General features: G+C 42.8%; 1 protein-coding gene across 1 annotated transcript in view; it reads right to left on the reverse strand.

Annotated features, from left to right (window-relative positions):
• The window catches only part of LOC136577911 (uncharacterized), a 235,001-nt gene that overhangs the window by 118,391 nt on the left and 95,258 nt on the right, over positions 1–21,352 (reverse strand). Inside the window, exons 28-37 of the mRNA XM_066577827.1 lie at positions 18,329–18,421; positions 16,413–16,630; positions 15,676–15,869; positions 14,255–14,554; positions 10,518–10,738; positions 8,532–8,693; positions 5,948–6,025; positions 3,608–3,979; positions 3,147–3,500; positions 247–597 (exon numbers count right to left, since the gene is read on the reverse strand). Coding sequence (XP_066433924.1) covers positions 247–597; positions 3,147–3,500; positions 3,608–3,979; positions 5,948–6,025; positions 8,532–8,693; positions 10,518–10,738; positions 14,255–14,554; positions 15,676–15,869; positions 16,413–16,630; positions 18,329–18,421 — 2,343 coding nt within the window. The remainder of the gene's footprint in view (positions 1–246; positions 598–3,146; positions 3,501–3,607; positions 3,980–5,947; positions 6,026–8,531; positions 8,694–10,517; positions 10,739–14,254; positions 14,555–15,675; positions 15,870–16,412; positions 16,631–18,328; positions 18,422–21,352) is intronic.

The following is a 21,352-nucleotide window of genomic DNA, read 5'->3' on the forward strand; positions in this document are numbered from 1 at the left end:
AAGTCATAATGTGAGCAGAACCTTAATACTCACCACCAGTTGAGAACCCCATAAAGAGTAAAGATAGTATGTTTACAATATAATTCATTGTCCCAAGTCCAAAGAGACACATCTAATTTATTTAATGTTCAACACATTAACCAGGATTGACAACCGGCAAGGGAACAATTATCTTTAACAGCGGCAGGACATACATAAGAGCCACTGAGAAATCCATTCCATTTCATTCTGATTTATTCTCATTACCTGAATGGTTTTGCACTTGTTCTCTGCCACCATCTTCCACTGCAATTTATTGTCAGCATTAATATCTCCTTTTATTTCTATGGAGCAAATTCCAGACTTCAGTAAAATGTCAACGTTGTAATTAGTCTGTTTGCCAACAGTGATGGACAGTTTGCTTTCCTCGCTGATTTCTCTCCACATGGGCAAGTTATGTCTGAATATAAATTCCACTTTTAGTTTTGGCTGGCACTCAGTCCTCATTCGAAGCATAGATGTGTTGCCATCCAATGTAAGGGCACAGCGCATCTCTGCTTCACAACCATTAATAACAGCAGAGCCATTAATCCGAGTCTGAGACGGAATATTGAGATCCTGTCAAAGCAAATGAAACCACAGAACATTAATCTTCATCACTCATAAAAATAAATGTGTTTGCTTTATTAATTGAATCGAGCTGCCAAAACATACAATTAATGATGAGGATTGGGTTTCACCTCCTCTCATTCACTTATATTTTGGCGCATGGAACTGCTTTTCCAACTGGATGATGTCATGGCTGATGTGGGTGTGACCCGTCTGATAAATATCACCCCATTAATAATACACATAGACAAGAAAACTGATGAGAAAGCTTTCAAAATGATTAGAAGGGGCAAAACCTGAGACTGGACATATTAAGACCAAGGTTGGATCCACCTTCTATCATTTTAACCTTTTTTCAAGGCTTAAATCTACTTAATTGATGTTTGGAGTTCACCACAGGACTTACTTGTAGGGTAAGAGTATAAATTCTATCCTATCTCATATCTGTCTGTCTGTCTGTCTGTCTGTCTGTCTATCTATCTATCTATCTATCTATCATACACAATTTCTACAGTTAATGATAAGAATACAATAATATACAATCATTGATTTAAAAAATGCACCCAACTCGGCATGCAATTATATCTCAGGCAGATATGTAAACAATTACAGTTGCGCTCTTATAGGGCAGTGGGGAAGTTGTTAAAGTACTTCACTATTGCCCTATAAAAGGCTCTCAGAGGCTCCTTGAGTGTAGTGAACTTCTTTTTCCTCTTGTGTAGAGCTGGTTGATCACTAGACATATCTACGACGCAATCAAAGAGATTTAGTCCAGTTAACAGAGTTTAAAAGGGGGCACATCATTGGAATAAGAGAAGCAGGGTGGTCATTTCGACAAATTGCCTACATCCTAAGTTGTTCTACTCAAACTCTGAGTTGGTATTGAGTACAGTGGTTACATGAGGGCACATGCACACAGTGAACAGGATCCATATGGCCCAGACACACCACCAGTAGAGTGGATTGTTCAACCCACAGACAAGCATGGGCAGGGACAACAATTTCATTGTCCATCATACAGACACTGGCTGCAGCTTCATTACAGAACCCTGTGTCTCTGCCCAGACCATTTCCAGGTGCTTAGCAAAAGGAAATTTGGCACTGTTATGGCAACTTTGGGGTCATAGATCCATTGTTGAAATATGTGGATAGCCACAGTGTGCTACAATATTCCAAAGAGAGGGAGGAGTAAAAATTATAAGTACAGGCTATATTTGGCACCAGAGAGTTAGTTGCAACCAATGGCATCACACACTAAGTCCTTAAGCCAAGGGAGTCCTAAGGTCCCCCCTTTCCACTGTGGCAGCTAGGGTTATGTTGTGGAGACATTCCTGAGATACCTTTGCTGCGTGTGGGCAAGCATTATCCTGTTGGAAGATGCCTCTTGGAAGCACAGCCATGAGAGGTAATACTTGTGGCAGTAGGATGTCCTGAATATATCGCTAGGCTGCGCCTCGTATCACTACTAGGGGTGATCCACTGTCGTATCTGATGGCCTCCTAAACCATTACACCAGCAATAGGGGCAGTGTGCTGCTCTATAGCAGAGGCACTCACCTATAGGTCTCCAGAGTTGAACATGGCAAACTAAACCTGGACCCACCACTGAAGACCATCCACTCTGTAGCAGTCCAGTTTTGTTGTTTATAACACCACTGCAAACAGAGGCGATGGTGGGTGTCAAAGGCAGCACAAGTAATGGGCGCCATGAGACCAAGTGTCCTTCAGCCAAGAGCTTTGAAATGGTTTCAACAGACACAAGAAACCTGTAACGATGCTGCCACCTGTCTCTGGATGACAGACAACAAAACAATTAGAGCTGCTTGTGCTTGTCGGACAATCAGGAGATCATTTCTACTGTTGGTCTGTTGAGGGTGTCCTGAGCCCGGTCGGCTTTATGTGTGTGCCCTCACGCATCTACTGGTCCCAATACCTCCTAACAGTCTTGTCAGAAAGGCCTAGGTGGCAAGCAATTTGTTGATATGACCAACCAGCTTCTCATATTCCAATAACACATGCCCTCTCAAACTTTGTTAAAAGGGCTAAATCTCTTTGGTTGCATCGTAGAGGCATCTAGTGGTCAACGAGCTCTACACATTCACGTCAACATGCTTATTTTTCTTTGCCGTCAAGCAAAGAAAATCCAAGTGGGCACTTCATCACTTCATTTGTCTGGAACGATTTAGTGAATCCTGCACTGAGCAGGGGGTTGGACCCGATGACCCTGGAGGTCCCTTCCAACTCTACCATTCTATGATTCTATGAGAACTACATAGGGCTCACTCAGACAGGCATTCTGTTGTGCCCCTCCCATTCCCTTTATTACTGCAGATTATAATACTAATACTATTATAATAAAATCTTAACCCTCTTTCTACCTTACAACACCAAAAATACTGACTCTTATCTGGACATGTTAGTAACATTAGTATAAAACATTTTTTTCCTATTTTCTGTTGTCTAAAGCCTGTGTGTGTCCTACAGCCAGGTGCGTCTTACAATCCAAAAGGTCTGGTAATGATATGCATTCAAAATGGAATATAAAAAAGGTGTTATTACCTTCAGCAATGTGCAGTCATTTTCTGATTGCAATATCCATTCTGTCTTGTTATTAGATTTGATGTCCGCCTTTGCATTAATTTTGCAGTTCCCAGAATGAAGCAAAATCAAGCCACCGACAGATGATCCAGCCAAAGTAGACAGCTCAATGCGGTTTGCATTTGGCAATCCAAGAGTCCTTAGGTAAGGTACAGAATGATTCACTGTTCCCTGTATGGTGTAAGGATCACATATAGTTTTGAACTGCAGCTTAACATCTTTTCCTTCATAGTCAACTCTCATAGACAGGCCAAAATCACAGTGAGTTCTCTGTAATGAACCATTCATAGTCAGGCTCTTTGGTAAACGTAATTTCTGAAAAAGAAGGAAAAATAATCTCATCCTCTACATAACTCTAAAGGATTGTTAAATGGCTGTATAGTGCAGAAAGTAAGTTTAAGACTGAGGAGTTTCTCCATTACCTCAAGCAGGTTGCAAGAGTTTAGTACTGAACTTGTCCAGTTTAGACTTGATGCTGCACTTCCATTGTTATCAGTCCGTATTTCACAACCAGCTTTGAAGACACATTTTCCAAATGTAAAGTCGAGTAATGCCGCGTTCTTGCCCTGCCTGATTGCCACAATCCTCATCTTGTTGTCTTTGGCTATCCCAAGGCTTTGGAGTTGCGGTAGGGCATGTTTAAACCCTATTTCAATAGTGTTGTGCAAGCCCCATTCAGTGTTGATATTTAGACGGGCAAATGTGTCACCTGAAGAGGCGAGTCCAAATATGTTGGTCTTGTAACCAGTAGTCAAAAGTGACCCATTGAAAGTAGCTTTTACAGGACCTGAAATCTTAACAAAACAGGATAATATAAAATTCTATTATAAGATTATACAGTGCTAATTCAAAAGAAAAAGTCAATCTTGGCACTGTTTTCTCTATAGTCCCTAACATGGGGCCCTTACAGTGCACTTTTGGTGGTGCTCAGCTTGTTCATATACATCCACAATGGTCCAAACAGTATAGCAAAGTCACTTGTGGCACTCACCAATATGAGGTTACTTTATTCTTCAAACCCTACCTAGAGTCTAAAGAAGTGTGTTTCACGCGAAACAGCAGTCTGGATTGCGCTTGTCTGTCTACCAAAATTATGGAATCAAATATCGTTGAGAGACGCAATTGGCTTTACTATACTGTTTGCATTATACAGTGCTAATATTGTATGTTCTACTTTTCTTGGTAGTAAGCATTTTAACACACGGCTTAATATAATGGTGTCCAAGCCTAGTTTCCTACATTACGTGGTCTCATATATGAACCGTGAAATACAATACAACATAAATGAATCTTATGCTTGCACAAGGACTGTGACACAGTGCATCCATCGAGACTGTATTATGTAAAACTGAGCCATACCAAAATGTATAATTTACTGAGGGTTTTCATTTGGGGAGATACCAAAAAAATCTCAAAATGTAATTTATTACATTTCATTAAATGAGCTCTATTTTCTAGTAAAACACAAAACAAATTGAATTTTGAGCATGTCATATAACAGAACCTCATTAGCGGCTTCATGTGAGCCAAAGCCAATACTCAGCAGGTGTTGTTTTAAAAGGGGTTATTTGGTCCCCAAAATTTTTTCAATAGCAGCTCAGCATAGTTGAAAAACATAGAAGGTGGCACACTTACCTCACCCAATGCCCCGATGCTCTTGTTCCAAAGCTGCCCGGTCCTGCTGCTCTCTACTTCCTGCTGCAGCAATGACATCACCATCAACATGGACATGTGACTGCTGCAGCAAAACCACGTCCCACTTTGGCCAGTATTTAGCTGCAGTGATGGCACGTCCTATTGTTAGGATGTCATTGCTGATATAGCAGGAAGCAGTGTGCATTGGGTACCTGGTACTATCAGAATGGGAGCAGCAGGGGATCATCTGAAGTGTGTATGTCTTCTTTTGTGTTTTTCCACCATGCTGAGCACCGTTCATGCTGGCAACCACTGGCCCTCATGTAATAGCACCCAATAGCGCTATTACACAAGCGCTAGCATAAACCGCTAGAGCTCACATTTTGCCGAAAATTGGCAGGCAGCACTTTTGAGCTCAGGTGCCACCCGAAACTAGCACTACTACAATTTGTTAATAGAGCTAACTGCCGGGCAGCAGCTGCTCTCACAGGTGGCACTGGGCAATTGTCCAGAAAACATGAGTAAACTTCTATAATAGCACCCTAAGTATTCGTTCCCAAGTACATACCCCGGCGTGCGGCTGAGACTCTGCCCAGTCACGGCTGCCAATGAAAGCTCAATCTTGCCAATAAGGCCGTCAAGATTGTGTGGTTATTGGCAGCCATGGCTGATTGGAGTCTTAGCTGCTAGGTGCTGCCTGTATGTGGGAACGCACCATAAAAATGCTATTACATGGGTACTGCTAACGCTTGTAATTTAGTTGTAATTGCTGGGCTGCACTTGGACATATAAGTTCAGCCCAGTAATCAGAGATAAATCTAGTACTAGCACCCATACAAATACATTTCACTGTAATCAGCACTTAGTTACGTGCTAAAAGCATAAATGAATGCCGCTTTCCCAGGTGACTTCACAGTAAAATTCACTGTAAATAAATGATTGATTTGAAATGCCCTTAAAGCACAAAGTGAGCCATAGATATTCCAATCACAGCCGTGGCTAAAGATTTACATTAATGAATCACTTCAATTAATGAGTCAGAGTTCTTTATAGTACTCTCCATTATACGCAATACAATCTTTATAGACTTTCTAAAAGCCATTTGATATTTCAAAGTAAATTTGTACCTCTATGACTTTCCGTGTTAGTTCCCCATGACAATGCCCATAAAATAAGTTAGGAGTGAATTCACCGTTGCAAATGGCCTATAACATGGGAAGAGAAGGAGAACACATTACACATTTATCTACAGCCCAATCAAGGTGCAAATCACTGGTTGAAACAGGAATACAGTCCGTATAAATCACTTCCACACTACTATATTATAAAAGGAGTACATGTGCAGTCTGGGTCAGCAATCTGCTTTCCTGTAATCTGCATGAGTAATGATTAAAGAAATGATGGAGATTAACATACTGATCAATATTTTCAGATTGACGGATTATATTGATAATCTGTATCAATAATATGAGCAATCACGAAAAGTAAAGTCTCAAAAAATTATATATTCAGTTGTGGTAAAAATTATCAGCACTCTTGATTGATTAGTATAAAGAATAAACAGTACATGGACGGGATTGGAAGGTCCCTTCCACAATACTTGGTTGCAGAATCGTTAGTAGCAAAGACCGCCTCAATATGTTTTTGTAGCCACCTGTGAGCTTCTTGCAGCCGTCTGCTGGCACTTTCTTCCACTGCAGATCTCTCAAGCTCTTGAATGTTTATAGGGTTCCTTTTTCCAATACCAAAGATGTTCAATTGGATTGACATCAGGACTCACTGATGGCCCGTTCAGCCATTTTTTGCCTTGTCAACCATTCTTGCATACTTTTAAATGTGTGTTTTAGGTCAATATTCTGCTGTAGGACCCATTTTGTTCAACTCAAACCTAGTTTCCTTTACTGGGGAAAAATTTTGATCCAAAATGCTCTGATTTCACTGTTTCAGTAACACATTCATGCCCTCCAGTTCCCGAGGCTGCAAAGCATCTCCATAACATTATGGATTCTTCACCATGTTACATTGTAAACAGGGTGTACTGTTCTTTATAGCCTTCATTTCTTTGTCTATAAACACAATGCTGGTAAAGAGCTCTAGTCTGGTTTAATTTGTCCAGAACATTTTTCCAGAAAGATTGTGGTATATCTATGTAACGTCTGGCCAAGTTCAGTGGCTCTTTTATAAGCAGTGAGGCCCTTCTTGGCTTTCGCCCATAGAGCCCTGTTTTCTTCAGTATGCAGATCATGGTACTGGTTGAAACCATCACTCAAGATATCTTCAGCTCAGCCTGTAGTTCTTTGGATGTAGGACATGGTTTCTTTGCCAGATTTAGAACCAGATTTCTTAGAGTTCTTTCACCAGTTTTACTATTTCCACCATATTCTGGAAGGTTCTTGACTGTTCCATGAGCAGCAAACTTCTTAATAACATTTCGAATTGTTGAACCCAGGATCCCATGATCTTTAGAGACAGTCTTGTACCATTTAGAGTGCTTGTGCTGGTGATAAGAGCACAAACAGATCTGGTCTTTGCCTTTGTGAACAGTGAATACAACTGGCCTTTTTAAGTATCCAAGCCACCATTTATAGACGGATTAAAGTCATATGAACACTGACAAGGAGGGGACAGGAGAGTCTAATTTCTAATTAATGAGAGGTTATTCTAATTTTATCCTTTGTATCATTAATCCTATTCTGACTTGTTTAGAATTTTGGATCCTTTTTGTGCAATTTTTATATTTTATTTTCTGTGCTTTTCTGTATCAAACATCTGCATTTACATATACACAAGCAGCTTCACGGGACACTTTACTTCAGGAGATATTTTCATGGTGTATTTAATATTCAGGAGTGCCAAAAATGTAAAGAAATCCATCAGGTCATCTGATTTTAAAGGCTTTGGTATCAAAGTACATCAGCATTTGTGTGCATATGATTAAAAAAAGACTATTCTTTTCCGAGAAACACTGCCATTTTTGCCCATGGGCCGAGTCTGGTATTGCATCGCATTCAAGTAAACAGAATATATTTGTTCTCATCTTATTAAACCCTTTAATAAAATAACCAAAATTTAACGGACATCAGTAATCTTTTACTAAATCTCTCATAATAGTATAAAGCTCATGATGGTGCAAACACAGTCCAAATTAGATCATGTTTTACAATAGAAAGCTTCAGAGAAGCAAGACACAAATAAAGATGGTGAAATCAACTACTGTGGGTTGTCCTATAATTTCTAGACTAACCCTAAATTATTTCATTGTGCTTCCAACATAACACCTATGCGTAATAAGAATATTTTTAGGCAAATTATAATTTATACTATAACCAATACTTTGATTCTAACCAGATAATACATTGCTACTAATGTAATTAACTAGTCGATGCATAGTCTCAATCAATCTACCACTTGGCGTTCTCACTCATGGAATTGCAGTGAGACGGGTTGCCATGACCTGTATTTTGTTAGACAAGATTGAATAGTGTTCATTTGTTAGCTCTAGGTTGAGTACAACCATTACATCCAATACCTCAGTACAAATGTAACGGAGATGAAAAGTGCAGTACTACCCTAGCAGTAACATATGTGCTAATATGGTTAATGAGTATGACCTCTGTACCACCTCACAATTTAACATCCGAGAAGTGCGACAAATGGCATTACACAAAGCAGAACGGCTTATGTAGTGATTATTGTGGGTCTGAAGCCAACCTTTATGCTTGATGGTATAAAGCTATTTATTGAGCTGAGGTCATTGTTGAGAACAAGGCTGATATCGGACGTACTTCCTGAAGTTTTCTTCTGAACTTCCATTTTTATGCGTTCACCTTCAATAGAAATATTGACTCCAGTAAAAACTTTTTTGTTTGTACTCTAAAAAATAAAATAAGAAATACATCATTTATTAGCAAGAAAAAAAAAATTATCATGTAAGTGAGATGGACGTGATGTTAATAATGCATGTGAAATAAAAGGGATAATAGGTCTATACCGAAAAAGCAATATGAATAGAGATGAGCGAACACGTTCGGCTCCGCCCCTTTTTCGCCCGAACACCGAACTTTGCGAACACTTCAGTGTTCGGGCGAAAAAGTTCGGGGGCCGCCGTGGCAGCGCGGGGGGGTGCGGCGGGGAGTGGGGGGGAGAGGGAGAGAGAGAGGGCTCCCCCCTGTTCCCCGCTACTGCCGCCCGCGCCGCCGCGCATCTCCCCGCCCCCCGGCGGCACCCGGACACTTACGCGCGAACACTGCAGTGTTCGGCAAAGCCGGTGTCCGGGTGCGGATGTGTCCGTAACGGACACGTTCGCTCATCCCTAAATATGAAACATTAAAGGGGTTGTCCAGAGAAAAAAAAACCTAATTTAAAAAAAGTTTTGAGCATCATGTGAAAACATAAAAAAAGGCGTAGTCATTTCACCCAACCCCTCTCTGATGCAGCCTGGTCCTCGACCACTCTACTTCTTGCTGCAGCTATGATGGCCCAGCACATTGACATGTGACTTTTGCAGCCAATCATCGGCCAAAGTGAGACAGTGATTTCAAAATAATTTTTTTCTCTCAATAACCCCTTAGAGAAATTGGTAACAAGCCCTTTTCAGGTTCCCACACAGTGGAATACATCTTATAGACAAAAAGTCTCCAATCTTTTAAAGGCCAAGAGGCACTTTCAAATTTGACAGGTAGTGTAAAGCCTCATTGAGTATTAAAATGGAAGAAGCCTACTAAGGATATGACCAAGCTGTATAACTCTTACCCTAATGTAAACTGCCTGTATGGTTTTGACCCCTATGCTACTTTTGAATACTATGACCTCCCTTATGCTATAGTTCTCAACAGTGTTTTGAGCTGCCTACATCTAGGAATCCACATGCCACCAGCATGGGAGCCACATACAGCTCCCAATCCACTGGTTGGAAAACACTGCAGTATACAGCCCCCAAAGTACCGCCAAACATGTATTCAGTACTAGAAGTATGGCTTATCACCTGAGTCTGTTTAGAGATCCCAAAGCCCCAGTTTTAGGGCTTGGGAGATGTCATGTGGGACCTTCTTTTCTGTTCTGATCTATTAGATAATCAAGAATCCTTAAAGAAGAAAGCAGAACCTCCATATATGCTCAGTAATTACAATATAAACTTTTATAGCAACCATATCTTGGGGTCTGTTTGGCTGCTGCAGAAAACTATAGGGGACTTGTGGGAATGGAAAGACTTTTATCTTCACTTTTACATCAAATCTTGTTAAGTCTAAGGGTATGTTTACACTGGTTGTATTTGCAATGTGCAATCCATAGCTAATCCACAGCGGAAAAATCCACACCTAATGCTACAGATTTCCTGAGGATTTCACCGATTGCATTATGAAGAGTCAAATCTGTTCTCAAATCAGCAGCAAATAACGTAGATGCTGCAGATTTAAAACCTGCAACATGTATGTCAATCTGCAGCATTTACACCCTGAATAAACATACCCTAAATATTAAAACAGGATGAAGAACTATGTACTACTGTATATATATTCCAAATCTTTAATGCAGAAAGCTTTATAAAACAGTGAGCCATTAAAATCTGCAAAACGCAGTGACAATACATCATCTCCTATTGGACAACACCAATGAAATTTTCCACGTATGCAATCCACATCCCAGTATTTCTAATGAATTTTCTATATGTCAATCAAATGCCATAGACTTAGTTACCTGATAAAAGCAGAGACTGTTCATAATGTAGGGAATTTTATGATTTTTAAGCTTTTCAATATTGTGCTTCAAGCTCATCCCAAGCTGGGTATGTACTGTTGATTTCTCTATTCCCATGGACACATCAATTCTACCCGATCCACTCCCCAGTACCATACCACAGGTCTTGTTGTTACTTGTGTTGTTATAGGTCAGTTCAAGGGCGCTCTCTGCTGGAAGTCCTGCAAAACAAGCACTAATAGTTATTTGCTTTAAGCAACTTTGTGCAGGCCGAATAGTTGATTTATGCTGATGAAGATTTAACAAGAAGTCCATCTGTTTCCGCTTTTTTGGTGGATGGTTCAAAAAAAATCCCACTTACCTGACACCAACTGGCAAATACTGGTTTTAGACCATTCTGTTATGTATTGGTAATCTTATTTGGCAGAGATGAGAAACGCCTGGCAGTCCATAAACTGGTCTGTACTGTCAGGACCAGCAGCTCTCGGGGTCTTCATGCCCACACCGCCGGTCCTATCCCTCGGGCTGCGGCGCAGGGGAGCCCTGGTTTTTGTGACCTCCCCTGGCCGCAGGCTCTGGGCGCGCGCTCCTGTGCGCAGGGAGCACAGGCCTAGGTAGCCGGGTTGCTGGGGGGCGCATGCTCTGTCTCTCTTTAGCAGGCGCTGGGGGCTGTTTCTCCCAGAGTCCTGTGATTGGGTCTTGCTGCTGTCAGGCTCCCTGCCCCAATCAGCTGCTGGGGCGGGAGTTCTAACAGCATTTAAACTGCTCAGTTTCCTTCTGACCTCACCAGTGTATGTTTGGTCTCCAGCTACACCCGTGTTGCCTTGAATTGATGCCCTGTTTTGACTCGGTTGCTTTGGACCTGACTTTGCCTGACCCCTTGTACCGCGTTCTCTCCTGTTGCCGACCCTGATTGCCCGACCTGCTTTTGTGTTTGTTTGTTTTCCTGTATTTGTCTGTGAGTCTGACTCCTGCCCCGCATCTCTAGTGAGCCTAGGGACTGGCGCCCAGTTGTTGCCCTAGGGCCTACCCTAGGGGGGCAAGTAGGTAGAAACAGGGGTTGCAGGTAGGACTAGGGACTTCCACCTGCCCGGACTCCAGTCGTGACATGTACGGGGTTATCCGGCCATAAACATCATATCTCATTACTTCCGTTTGCACATTTCCATGCACTTTGTAATTTACATTGTGCATTGAAAATGTTGCAAACAGAAGTTATTCACTTACCTTTAGGGTGGCCCCCCCCTGTGTTGCCCCTCGGTCGTCCGTGTTTACGACAAGAAATCGTCTGGTTTTCTTGTCGGGCCGGCAGCAGCTATCGTCGGCGCGGGAACGCACCTCTTCCCCTCCGTGCATGCGCAGTCCTTCGTTCTTCCGCCGGGACCGCGCTCTTTACCTAATCTTTGCAGGGGACGCGCGCCGCCGGTCGGCGCATGCGCAGTACACTCACTTCCTGGTTTCATATACCAGAGCGGAGTGAGTGACTGCCTGCCGTTGCTGCTTGGAGAAGAGCCAAGGAGACACCATCGGGACTTGAAAAGTATGTGGAAGGGGAGAAGGGGAGAAATGTTGGAAATGTTGGAGAGGAGGAGTTGACTGGCTGTCAGAAGTCCCGGGGGAAGGGGGGGGGGTGTGGAGAGGGAGAGATGGATGGATGGATGTGTGCAGGGGGGGGGGTGCAGTGATGTGTGTGTGTGTTCGTGGTGTCTGGAGACCGGCTGTCAGAAGTCCCGGGGGAAGGGGGGGTGTGTGGAGAGGGAGAGATGGAGGAATGGATGGATGGATGTGTGCAGGGGGGGGGGTGCAGTGATGTGTGTGTGTGTTCGTGGTGTCTGGAGACCGGCTGTCAGAAGTCCCGGGGGAAGGGGGGGGGTGGAGAGGGAGAGATGGATGGATGGATGGATGTGTGCAAGGGGGGGGGGGTGCAGTGATGTGTGTGTGTGTGTGTGCAGGGACCCGGCTGACAGAAGTGGGGGGGGGTCATTGTGAGAGGGGCACTATGAGGGCATGTGTGTGTGGGGAAATGTTTCACTTTACTTTAGCAGGGGGCGGGGCCTGGGCGGGGAGAGACTGTAGAGCAGTTCAATAGAGGTGGGCGTGTCGTGGGCGGGGCTAGGACGTGAGCTGAGGGAAATCCTGCCTTTTCATGCCTCTTACTACCATCGGGAGCGCGCACACAGAAGAGGGAGAGCGCAGAGCATTGTGGGAAGGCAGCACAGAGGCGCCATCTTTGAAAGCTGCAGTGAAGATCAGAATCTAAGGTAAGAAACTGACATTGCAGCTGATCTGCCGGCCGGTTTGAGCCCCTGTATGCTGTCTGTTACTATCCTTACTGAAAGGAAAGCAGCAGCATTATAAAAATTTTTACCCTGTGTGGCCGGACAACTCCTTTAACTGTAAAGGGGTATTCCAATCACAGACAATCATGGCCATAATGGGAGTAATTAGTAGATATAGAAACAGTGGGTACAGGCTGTCTTGCACTGTTTCCATAGCTCTCATAGAAGTGAATGGGAGTTATGTAAACACTGTACCATGCTGTGCTACTTTGTTTTCGTAACTTTCATCAACTACTATGGGAGTTACAGAAACACTGTAGCACAGTCTGTTCGGCTGTGTCCATAACGCTAAACCATCCCAGCCACTGAAATAAGCCAGGCCAGGGACTGTAGAGGCCAAAAAATGAGATAGTGTGGAGCACAGACGTAGGACCTGCACCTATCAGACCTTTATAGCTTATTCTGTGGATGTGCCATAAGAAAGTCTCAGATAGAAGTACCCCTATTAATGTGACCTTTTCTGCACAATTGGTCACCTTAGTCTTTTATTAAAGGAGTATTCCGAACTATTTGAATAGGTGAGCTATAGATCATCTGCAGTTGAAGAGTAGCAGTCCACCACTCGAGATCCTTGTCCATCAGCTGACTGCCTGGCCTGCTGTTAGTGCAGTGGGCCGGATGTTGTCATCAACGGTCACTGCAGGAAGTGAGAGTGCCGGCTTCACCCCCATTGAAATCAATGGGAGGGCCTTGCTTCTCTTACACTTTCTTCTTCTTCTCTAATGAGCAGGGCGACACATCCAGTCTTGGCGATGAAAGATGCAGAAAGTGGAATTGAAGCATGGTGCTCTCATTGGTTTAAATGGTAGTGAAGCTAGCGCTCCCAATTCTTGATGACATCTGGCCCGCTGTACTGACGGCAGGCAGGACTATCAGCTGATGCACAGGAAACCCTAGCAGTGGACCCCCATCAATCAACTACTGATGACGTATCCGTTAGGATAGGCCATCAATTCAAATACCCAGATTACCCTTTTAATCTCAGATTAATATATAGTTAATTGAAATTCTTCATTTATTGAACCTTCCAAAAAAAAAACACCTTTCCTGCTGTTTCTGAAAAACAGATCTGAATATTCCTTTCCAGATATATTGTTACCTTTTCATATAGTTACTGCTTCCTTTTTGTTTTTAAGCTTGTTATTTTTTGACAATAAGACAGTTGGATTTTAGTCTGTTCCCTGCTCCTACCATATTTCAAGTTGCTCTAATTATATACTCCCGAATCGTACAACCACCCTCCTTTCTCACAGTTAGTTGCACCTTTCCTGACCATGTCTTCCTTGCAGAAAGGTAGCAGACTTGTTTTTATAGTTATTGCTACCAGTCATTGTACAATGTATCAGGAAATACAAATATCAGCTTATTAAGAATATTAGTAAGTATTCTGGAACATACCTGCATTCTGCAATGAAACTATGTTATGTGACAATATTCCTTTAAGACGGTGCTCTTGGCCAGCTACATTCACCAAATCCACACACAAGAGTTTTGCATTGACCTGGATGCAGATCTGTCCTTGCTTCTGCAGCTCCTCCAGGTGAACATTTGCTCTGAGCTTGGTTTCAGAAGGCAAAATATGGCTTCCATTTTGGATGAAACTTATACTAATATTATGAAGGCTGCCGCTGTTAAAAACATTTCTGTTCCGGATATTGATCTGATAGAAATTCTGGTTCTTCATAAAGGTGATGTGACCTAAAATAAAATTAGAGGCTTATTAAACAAAATGTATTATGGAAATACAAATCGATTGTGTATGTTTGTGTTTTTCTGCTAATCCCTACTTATTTTAATCAGTAGATGTCGGCCTAGATACAAATTGAAAAAATATGCAGGTATATTTACACATGGCGGTTTTACTGCAGGAATTCCTCAGCAAATCACCATCAAAGTCTGTGTCAGAATCCGTACCAGACCACACTACAATCCACACCAAATGGTGCAGATTGTGGAAAATCTACAGCAAATCTGCCACGTGTGAACATACTCTTAGTGTCCTATTGTGCAGTCACAATGTTAGTTTACAGACTCCTCTCATCCCTGTGTAAGGCCTCAGGTGTGATTTTCATTATTTAGCTTCTTTATAAGAGCCGAACAATGAAAATATCCAACAGATCCGGCACATGTTGGAACCAAATCGTGCCAGATGGACACTATTGACTATAATGGGAGCCATCCAGCTTCCAGCATGCCACCGGAAATGTTCCCGGATGAAAAGGCACAGCATGTTGCACTATTTCTTCCTGGATTCCATGCCGGATTTGCGCTGGAGGCTCTGAATGGAGCCTCTGACACAGATATGAAAGGGAGTGTGTTGGGTCCCAGGAGCTCCTGGGCTGTATACACTAGGTATAGTGATAGACACACTAATATCACTGATCTGTCACTTATACCGATCAATTTAGTGGTTTTGCAAATCTTACTTTTTAAAATTTTCAAAGCTGGACAAGAAATGGGACCCTCCTTGCCCCTCCACATGCTGATTGACAAGTTTCTCCATCTACACAGTAGCATAGTCCTCTAGAGTCCTCTACATAAGGAATTATTCACACTGGCATTTTTACAGACAAATGCAGAGAACGTCTTCATTTTCATGTCCCCATTGATTTCTGCCAGAGATGTATCAAATGTATTAAGAGGCGTGCGTGTAAAATACTTGCCTTAGTAAATGTGCCCCATTATGTCTGCGACTCAACTCCTATACATAAATGCTTTTAAAGGGTTTGGAGCTTCTCTTACCTAGAGGTTATGTCTTCCTTCACACGGCAGTTGAAGGAAGTCTTGTAGATTTTATGTTTGCCATAGCGGTATCTTACCTTCATTAATGTTCTTTTTTTGCTTCAAAGCTCCATCTATGGATAGCTGTTGTGGGACAGTAGCCAAAACTTCAAAGTTGTGCAGCAAATTCCCAGCAAACGACAACGCAAGACCCACTTTCTGCTCTTTTGATCCCGATAAGTCAATTAACAAAGATTTGTCACTGAAATGAACCTTGGATGTTAAAGACATTCTGTCATAGAAAGAAAAAAAAATGTATTAATCATATCAGTCAATCCCAGCAGTAAAAGACAAACCAATCAATGATGTTTTATAGGGTAATATGAGAATCATAGAAACTTAAAGGAAACACAAAGAAAGCCAAGAAATGGTAGGCAAGATTCTATGGGACAGATTTACTATTGAAATGCACCAATTTACTGGTGCAAATTGCACCAAAAACTGTTACATGCGTTGCACCATATTTCTTTTATACAACTTTTGACACTTTTGTGCATAGCTTCACAAAAGGGGGAAAAACTGCCTAAGTACAACACTAATGCCCCAACATTTTGGCACAAAATGTGGCATCAACTAGGCCAAGTAATAGGTAGTATATAGCTAGATAAAGTTGTCTAAAGATGCACAAAATGTATCATCCGGCTTCAGCCACTGTGATAAACTGGTGCATTTTAAGACTGCCTGGTCTATTGGACAAGTTTAATAACTCTCCCCCTAATATTTCACGTAAATGATGGCAATTACATATGTACAGAGCTCAAAATCATTGCAGTACCTGGATGGTAGGACTTTACCAATTATTTTTAGTCCGGCAGTCTTTAGATCAGCTGTTAGAGCTTGTTGCATGGATACACTTACATCCAGCGTTCTGATATTCTTTCGACTTTCATGGTTTAAATCCACTTCCATTAATACCATGTCTCTACCATCATAGTGGAGAATAAAGCTTCCATTTATACTACTTCCACCATATTTCTTTCCCAGTGCTTGAATCTGTATACAGAACAAGGTAAAAGTTACTTGCAGATTAGTTTAAAATCTGTAAAACACTTGATGAGGCCACACAGCGAAATTTTGCCCCGATTTAGGTGCGAAGTCCGTGATCAAATTTGCAGGAAAATCTGCACAATTTAGCATTCTGTGTCGTAGTTCAAGCAACACAAATTTTTCTGCAAGCAGATTCTGAAATTCATGTTGCGGAAGAAAGAATTGGCATGTCAATTCTTGACATGGTTTCCTTGTGAAATGCATAGCAGGGCCGCTGAATGCAGATCCACATGAGAAGTCGGGGCAGAGCTCTGAGCATCATAGATCTACTGTGGAATGAACTGTCAGCTCCACATATGAAGAATCTTCCGTGAATCTGACAGTTATTAAAGGGGTTGTCCAGTTGTAAACTAGTGATAGGCCATCCATTACTAGATCAGTGAGGGTCTGCAGCAGGCTAGTGCTACACAGCATTTTTGGGTGCAACATTTGTCATGCAGCCACAGATTTCACCATGGCCCTGCTACATTGCAACCTAATGTAAGTGAATGTGATCATATCATGACTAGCAAATTACTATGATTTGACAGTGGCAAGATCTACAGACCTCATGACCACATTCACTTGCATTCAGATGCAATGTAGCAGGTGTATAGTGAAACCTTTGACTAGAATAGTGCACATGTGAAGAAAGTATTACTATTATGCCATCCCGATTGGTACTGTTTGATGGTTAGGATATGTCTGAAATAATGTTAATTGCCAGTGCATATGGTTACAATTCGGACTCCCATGGTGAGCCACACAGTAAGAGGCTGCGAGCCACATGTGCCTCCCAAGCCAGTGATTGGGGACCACTGTTCAATGTAATGCCAGATTAAAGGAATTTTACTGCATCTAACAAGATACTAAGAAGACATTTGACATAAATTACTATAATAACACATGGATAATAGATCATAAACCTAATTTAAAAATCAGTAGCCGGTAGTATGAATATGTATGAGCGTCAAGCATGTAGCTTAATACATATGGCTAGAAGGTCTTGTTGTTGCACATATAAATCAGTAGTATCAGGTGTAGAAAAGTATTTTACTGAGCTATGCTATAATGCTCATTGAAGGAGGATATACAGTATATGCTGGCCGACCTGTCAATGATGCACTAATTAATGTGAACTGTGCTATATACAGTATAGCCCCCTAATAGTCGCCGATGGTGGGAGCAGCCATTGTAAGGATGTGTTCAGATGGCTGAAAGCAAGTTGCACCTGAGATTGTTGGGTGCAACTTGCTTTGGATCGCACACAGACACCCCATCTTTGTACTGGCTGATATGTGGGAGAGTGGATATTGCATATCCTATTCTTGTCCATGGACCAAAGAAGAATAGACCATACTGTGATTTTTTTTTATATGAACCATCGGTCTGTGAAAAAAATTTGCTTGTCTGAAAAGACCCATTGATTTTACTGAGTCCAAGTTCTGTCCAAGTTTGCTCAGTTACAAACTCGAATGAAATTTGCATTTATTACACGCCCGTGTGAATGGGCCCTAATACTGCATTCAATTTGCCAAATACTGAAGTAGGGGAGTTATTTCTCCTTTTTTTCACATAGCATAGGAGTATATATTACAAAGAGTTTGTTAGTGGTGGCATGAAAGCTTCAGACAGCAGAATGTTTGGGTCTTCATCCAACATTACCTGAAGGTTCTGAGGAATTCTCCAGTGATAGGGATGGGAAAGATGAGAATAAAACCCCAGCTGATTGAGTGATTTGTTGAACTGAACATGCAGCTGAAACATAAAAGACACATTCAATGCTTCATATTAAATGTAACAGAGGCCACCAAGTCAGCAATAATTAAAGGGAAACGAAACATTGTATTAGGGGCAGCTTTATTAAATCCTTTCCAATCCAATTGGTATCCTGGTTTTCCTAGGGGGCTTACTCTTTTTCTGCCATTATACAATGGCGCTATATGCTGGCTAAAGCCAGTACTGCATGAGGTGACACGTTAGATGTCACCTCTACAGATGTCTTCCAACATCGGAGCTGTACAGCCTTAAATCATAATGTCTTCAGAGGTCAGACAGTGGATTGGAAAGGGTTAAAAGGGCATTCCTACACTGCCCTAGTAGGCTGTACTACACAATTCTTTTCTGGAACTCCCATAAAAGTAAATGTGATTTTTACAGAAACAGTGTAACACAGCGAGTTACACTGTTTCCATAACCTTGTAGCTTTGGAAACAGTACAGCTTGCTGTGCTACCCAGTTTCCATAACTTCCATTCCCTTTTATGGAAATTTCAGAAACAAGGTAAGACAGTCTGCTTCGCTGATTCTGTACTCCTAACTACTCCAAGTCACTGCATACAGCTGTGATGGGATTGGGCGAGTTCAGATTACAAGATAGTTACGGGTCCCTAAGGAGTTTTATGACATATTCCTCTAGATATACCATAAAAGTCAGAGATGGGAAAACTCATCTAATTTAATACTTATAGTGTTTTTCTTTTTCTAATAATATTGCATGTTGCAACTAAGTGCCGCAAGCTAATCCCAGAGGACCAGATAATCCAAGGTAGATCTGCCTACTGAGGAAACGATTCATTCTTGTCTTGACTACCGTAGCTCAATACTGATCGAACTTTCCTTCATTAAACTGACCACTCCTCCACCCTGTGACATTCACTACACTGATGCCTCCACCCTGTGCCCGTCACTACACTGATGCCTCCAACATGTGCCCGTCACGACACTGATGCCTCCACCCTGTGCCAGTCACTACACTGATGCCTCCACCCTGTGCCAGTCACTACACTAATGCCTCCACCCTATGCCAGTCACTATACTGTTGCCTCCACCCTGTGCCAGTCACTATACTGTTGCCTCCACCCTATGCCAGTCACTACACTGATACCTCCACCCTATGCCAGTCACTACACTGATGCCTCCACCTTGTGCCAGTCACTACACTGATGCCTCCACCTTGTGCCCGTCACTACACTGATGCCTCCACCTTGTGCCCGTCGCTACACTGATGCCTCCACCTTGTGCCCGTCACTATACTGATGCCTCCACCCTGTGCTAGTCACTATACTGATGCCTCCACCCTGTGCCAGTCACTACACTGATGCCTCCACCCTGTGCCAGTCACTACACTGATGCCTCCACCCTGTGCCTGTCACTACACTGATGCCTCCACCCTGTGCCTGTCACTACACTGATGCCTCCACCCTGTGCCAGTCACTACACTGATGCCTCCACCCTGTGCCAGTCACTACACTGATGCCTCCAACCTGTGCCTGTCACTACACTGATGCCTCCACTCTGTGCCTGTCACTACACTGATGCCTCCACCCTGTGCCTGTCACTACACTGATGCCTCCACCCTGTGCCTGTCACTACACTGATGCCTCCACCCTGTGCCTGTCACTACTCTGATGCCTCCACCCTGTGCCTGTCACTACTCTGATGCCTCCACCCTGTGCCTGTCACTACTCTGATGCCTCCACCCTGTGCCTGTCACTACACTGATGCCTCCACCCTGTGCCTGTCACTACTCTGATGCCTCCACCCTGTGCCTGTCACTGTCTAACTTTGTGCCAGTTGCGTCTATTCTAAAATACAATTTGAACTCATCACCCTCATCCATAAAGCTCTCCACAGTGCTGCACCACCCTATATCTCTATTTTATGTCTGTGTACCACCCTACCAGTGCTCTTCATTCTGCTTATAATTTCAGACTAGTTGATCCATAAGCTGCTGCATAGTTGCTTCATGATACGAGCCTCCCACTCCCATTTGACAAATGTTTATTGGGCTTAGAGCGTTACGTATACTATTCTATGTAGAAAAGATGGCTGGCGTATTGTATAGAACAAGCACTTTTGTGTCACCGTATTTCCTCATAGATTGTCAACTCTTGTGAACTGGGGTCACTCCTATTGTTGAAAATGTCTGATTTTGTCTATACATCTATGGTCTCATTAGTAAAGCTCTTTGGAATATGTTGCGGCTATATAATTATGATGATTATTAAAGGGGTTGTCTCGCGAAAGCAAGTGGGGTACAGCACTTCTGTATGGCCATATTAATGCACTTTGTAATATACATCGTGCATTAAATATGAGCCATACAAAAGTGATTCACTTACCTTCCCTGCGCTGGCGTCCCCGTCTCCATGGCTCCGTCTAACTTCAGAGTCTAATCGCCCGATTAGACGCGCTTGCGCAGAAGCGTCTTCTGCCTTCGGCTCGGTTCGGCAGTAGCGGCGTTCTGGCTCCGCCCCCTTCTGCACGTCATCGCTTAGCTCCGCCCCATGACGTGTGCCGATTCTAGCCTCCTGATTGGCTGGAATCGGCACACGTGACGGGGCGGAGCTACGCGATTATGCATAAAAGGGGCGGAGCCAGAACGCCGCTGCTGCCGAACCGAGCCGAAGGCAGAAGACCCTTCTGTGCAAGCGCGTCTAATCGGGCGATTAGACGCTGAAGTTAGACGGAGCCATGGAGACGGGGACGCCAGCAACGGAACAGGTAAGTGAATCACTTTTGTATGGCTCATATTTAATGCACGATGTATATTACAAAGTGCATTAATATGGCCATACAGAAGTGTATAACCCCACTTGCTTTCGCGAGACAACCCCTTTAATAAACATGCAAGTCCCATTACCTAGAAAACTCCCATTAACTAGAAAATCTAATAATGGGGATCTTT

The sequence above is a fragment of the Eleutherodactylus coqui genome, chromosome 8 (genome assembly GCF_035609145.1).
Source record: "Eleutherodactylus coqui strain aEleCoq1 chromosome 8, aEleCoq1.hap1, whole genome shotgun sequence".
In the NCBI taxonomy this organism is placed as follows: Eukaryota; Metazoa; Chordata; class Amphibia; order Anura; family Eleutherodactylidae; genus Eleutherodactylus; species Eleutherodactylus coqui.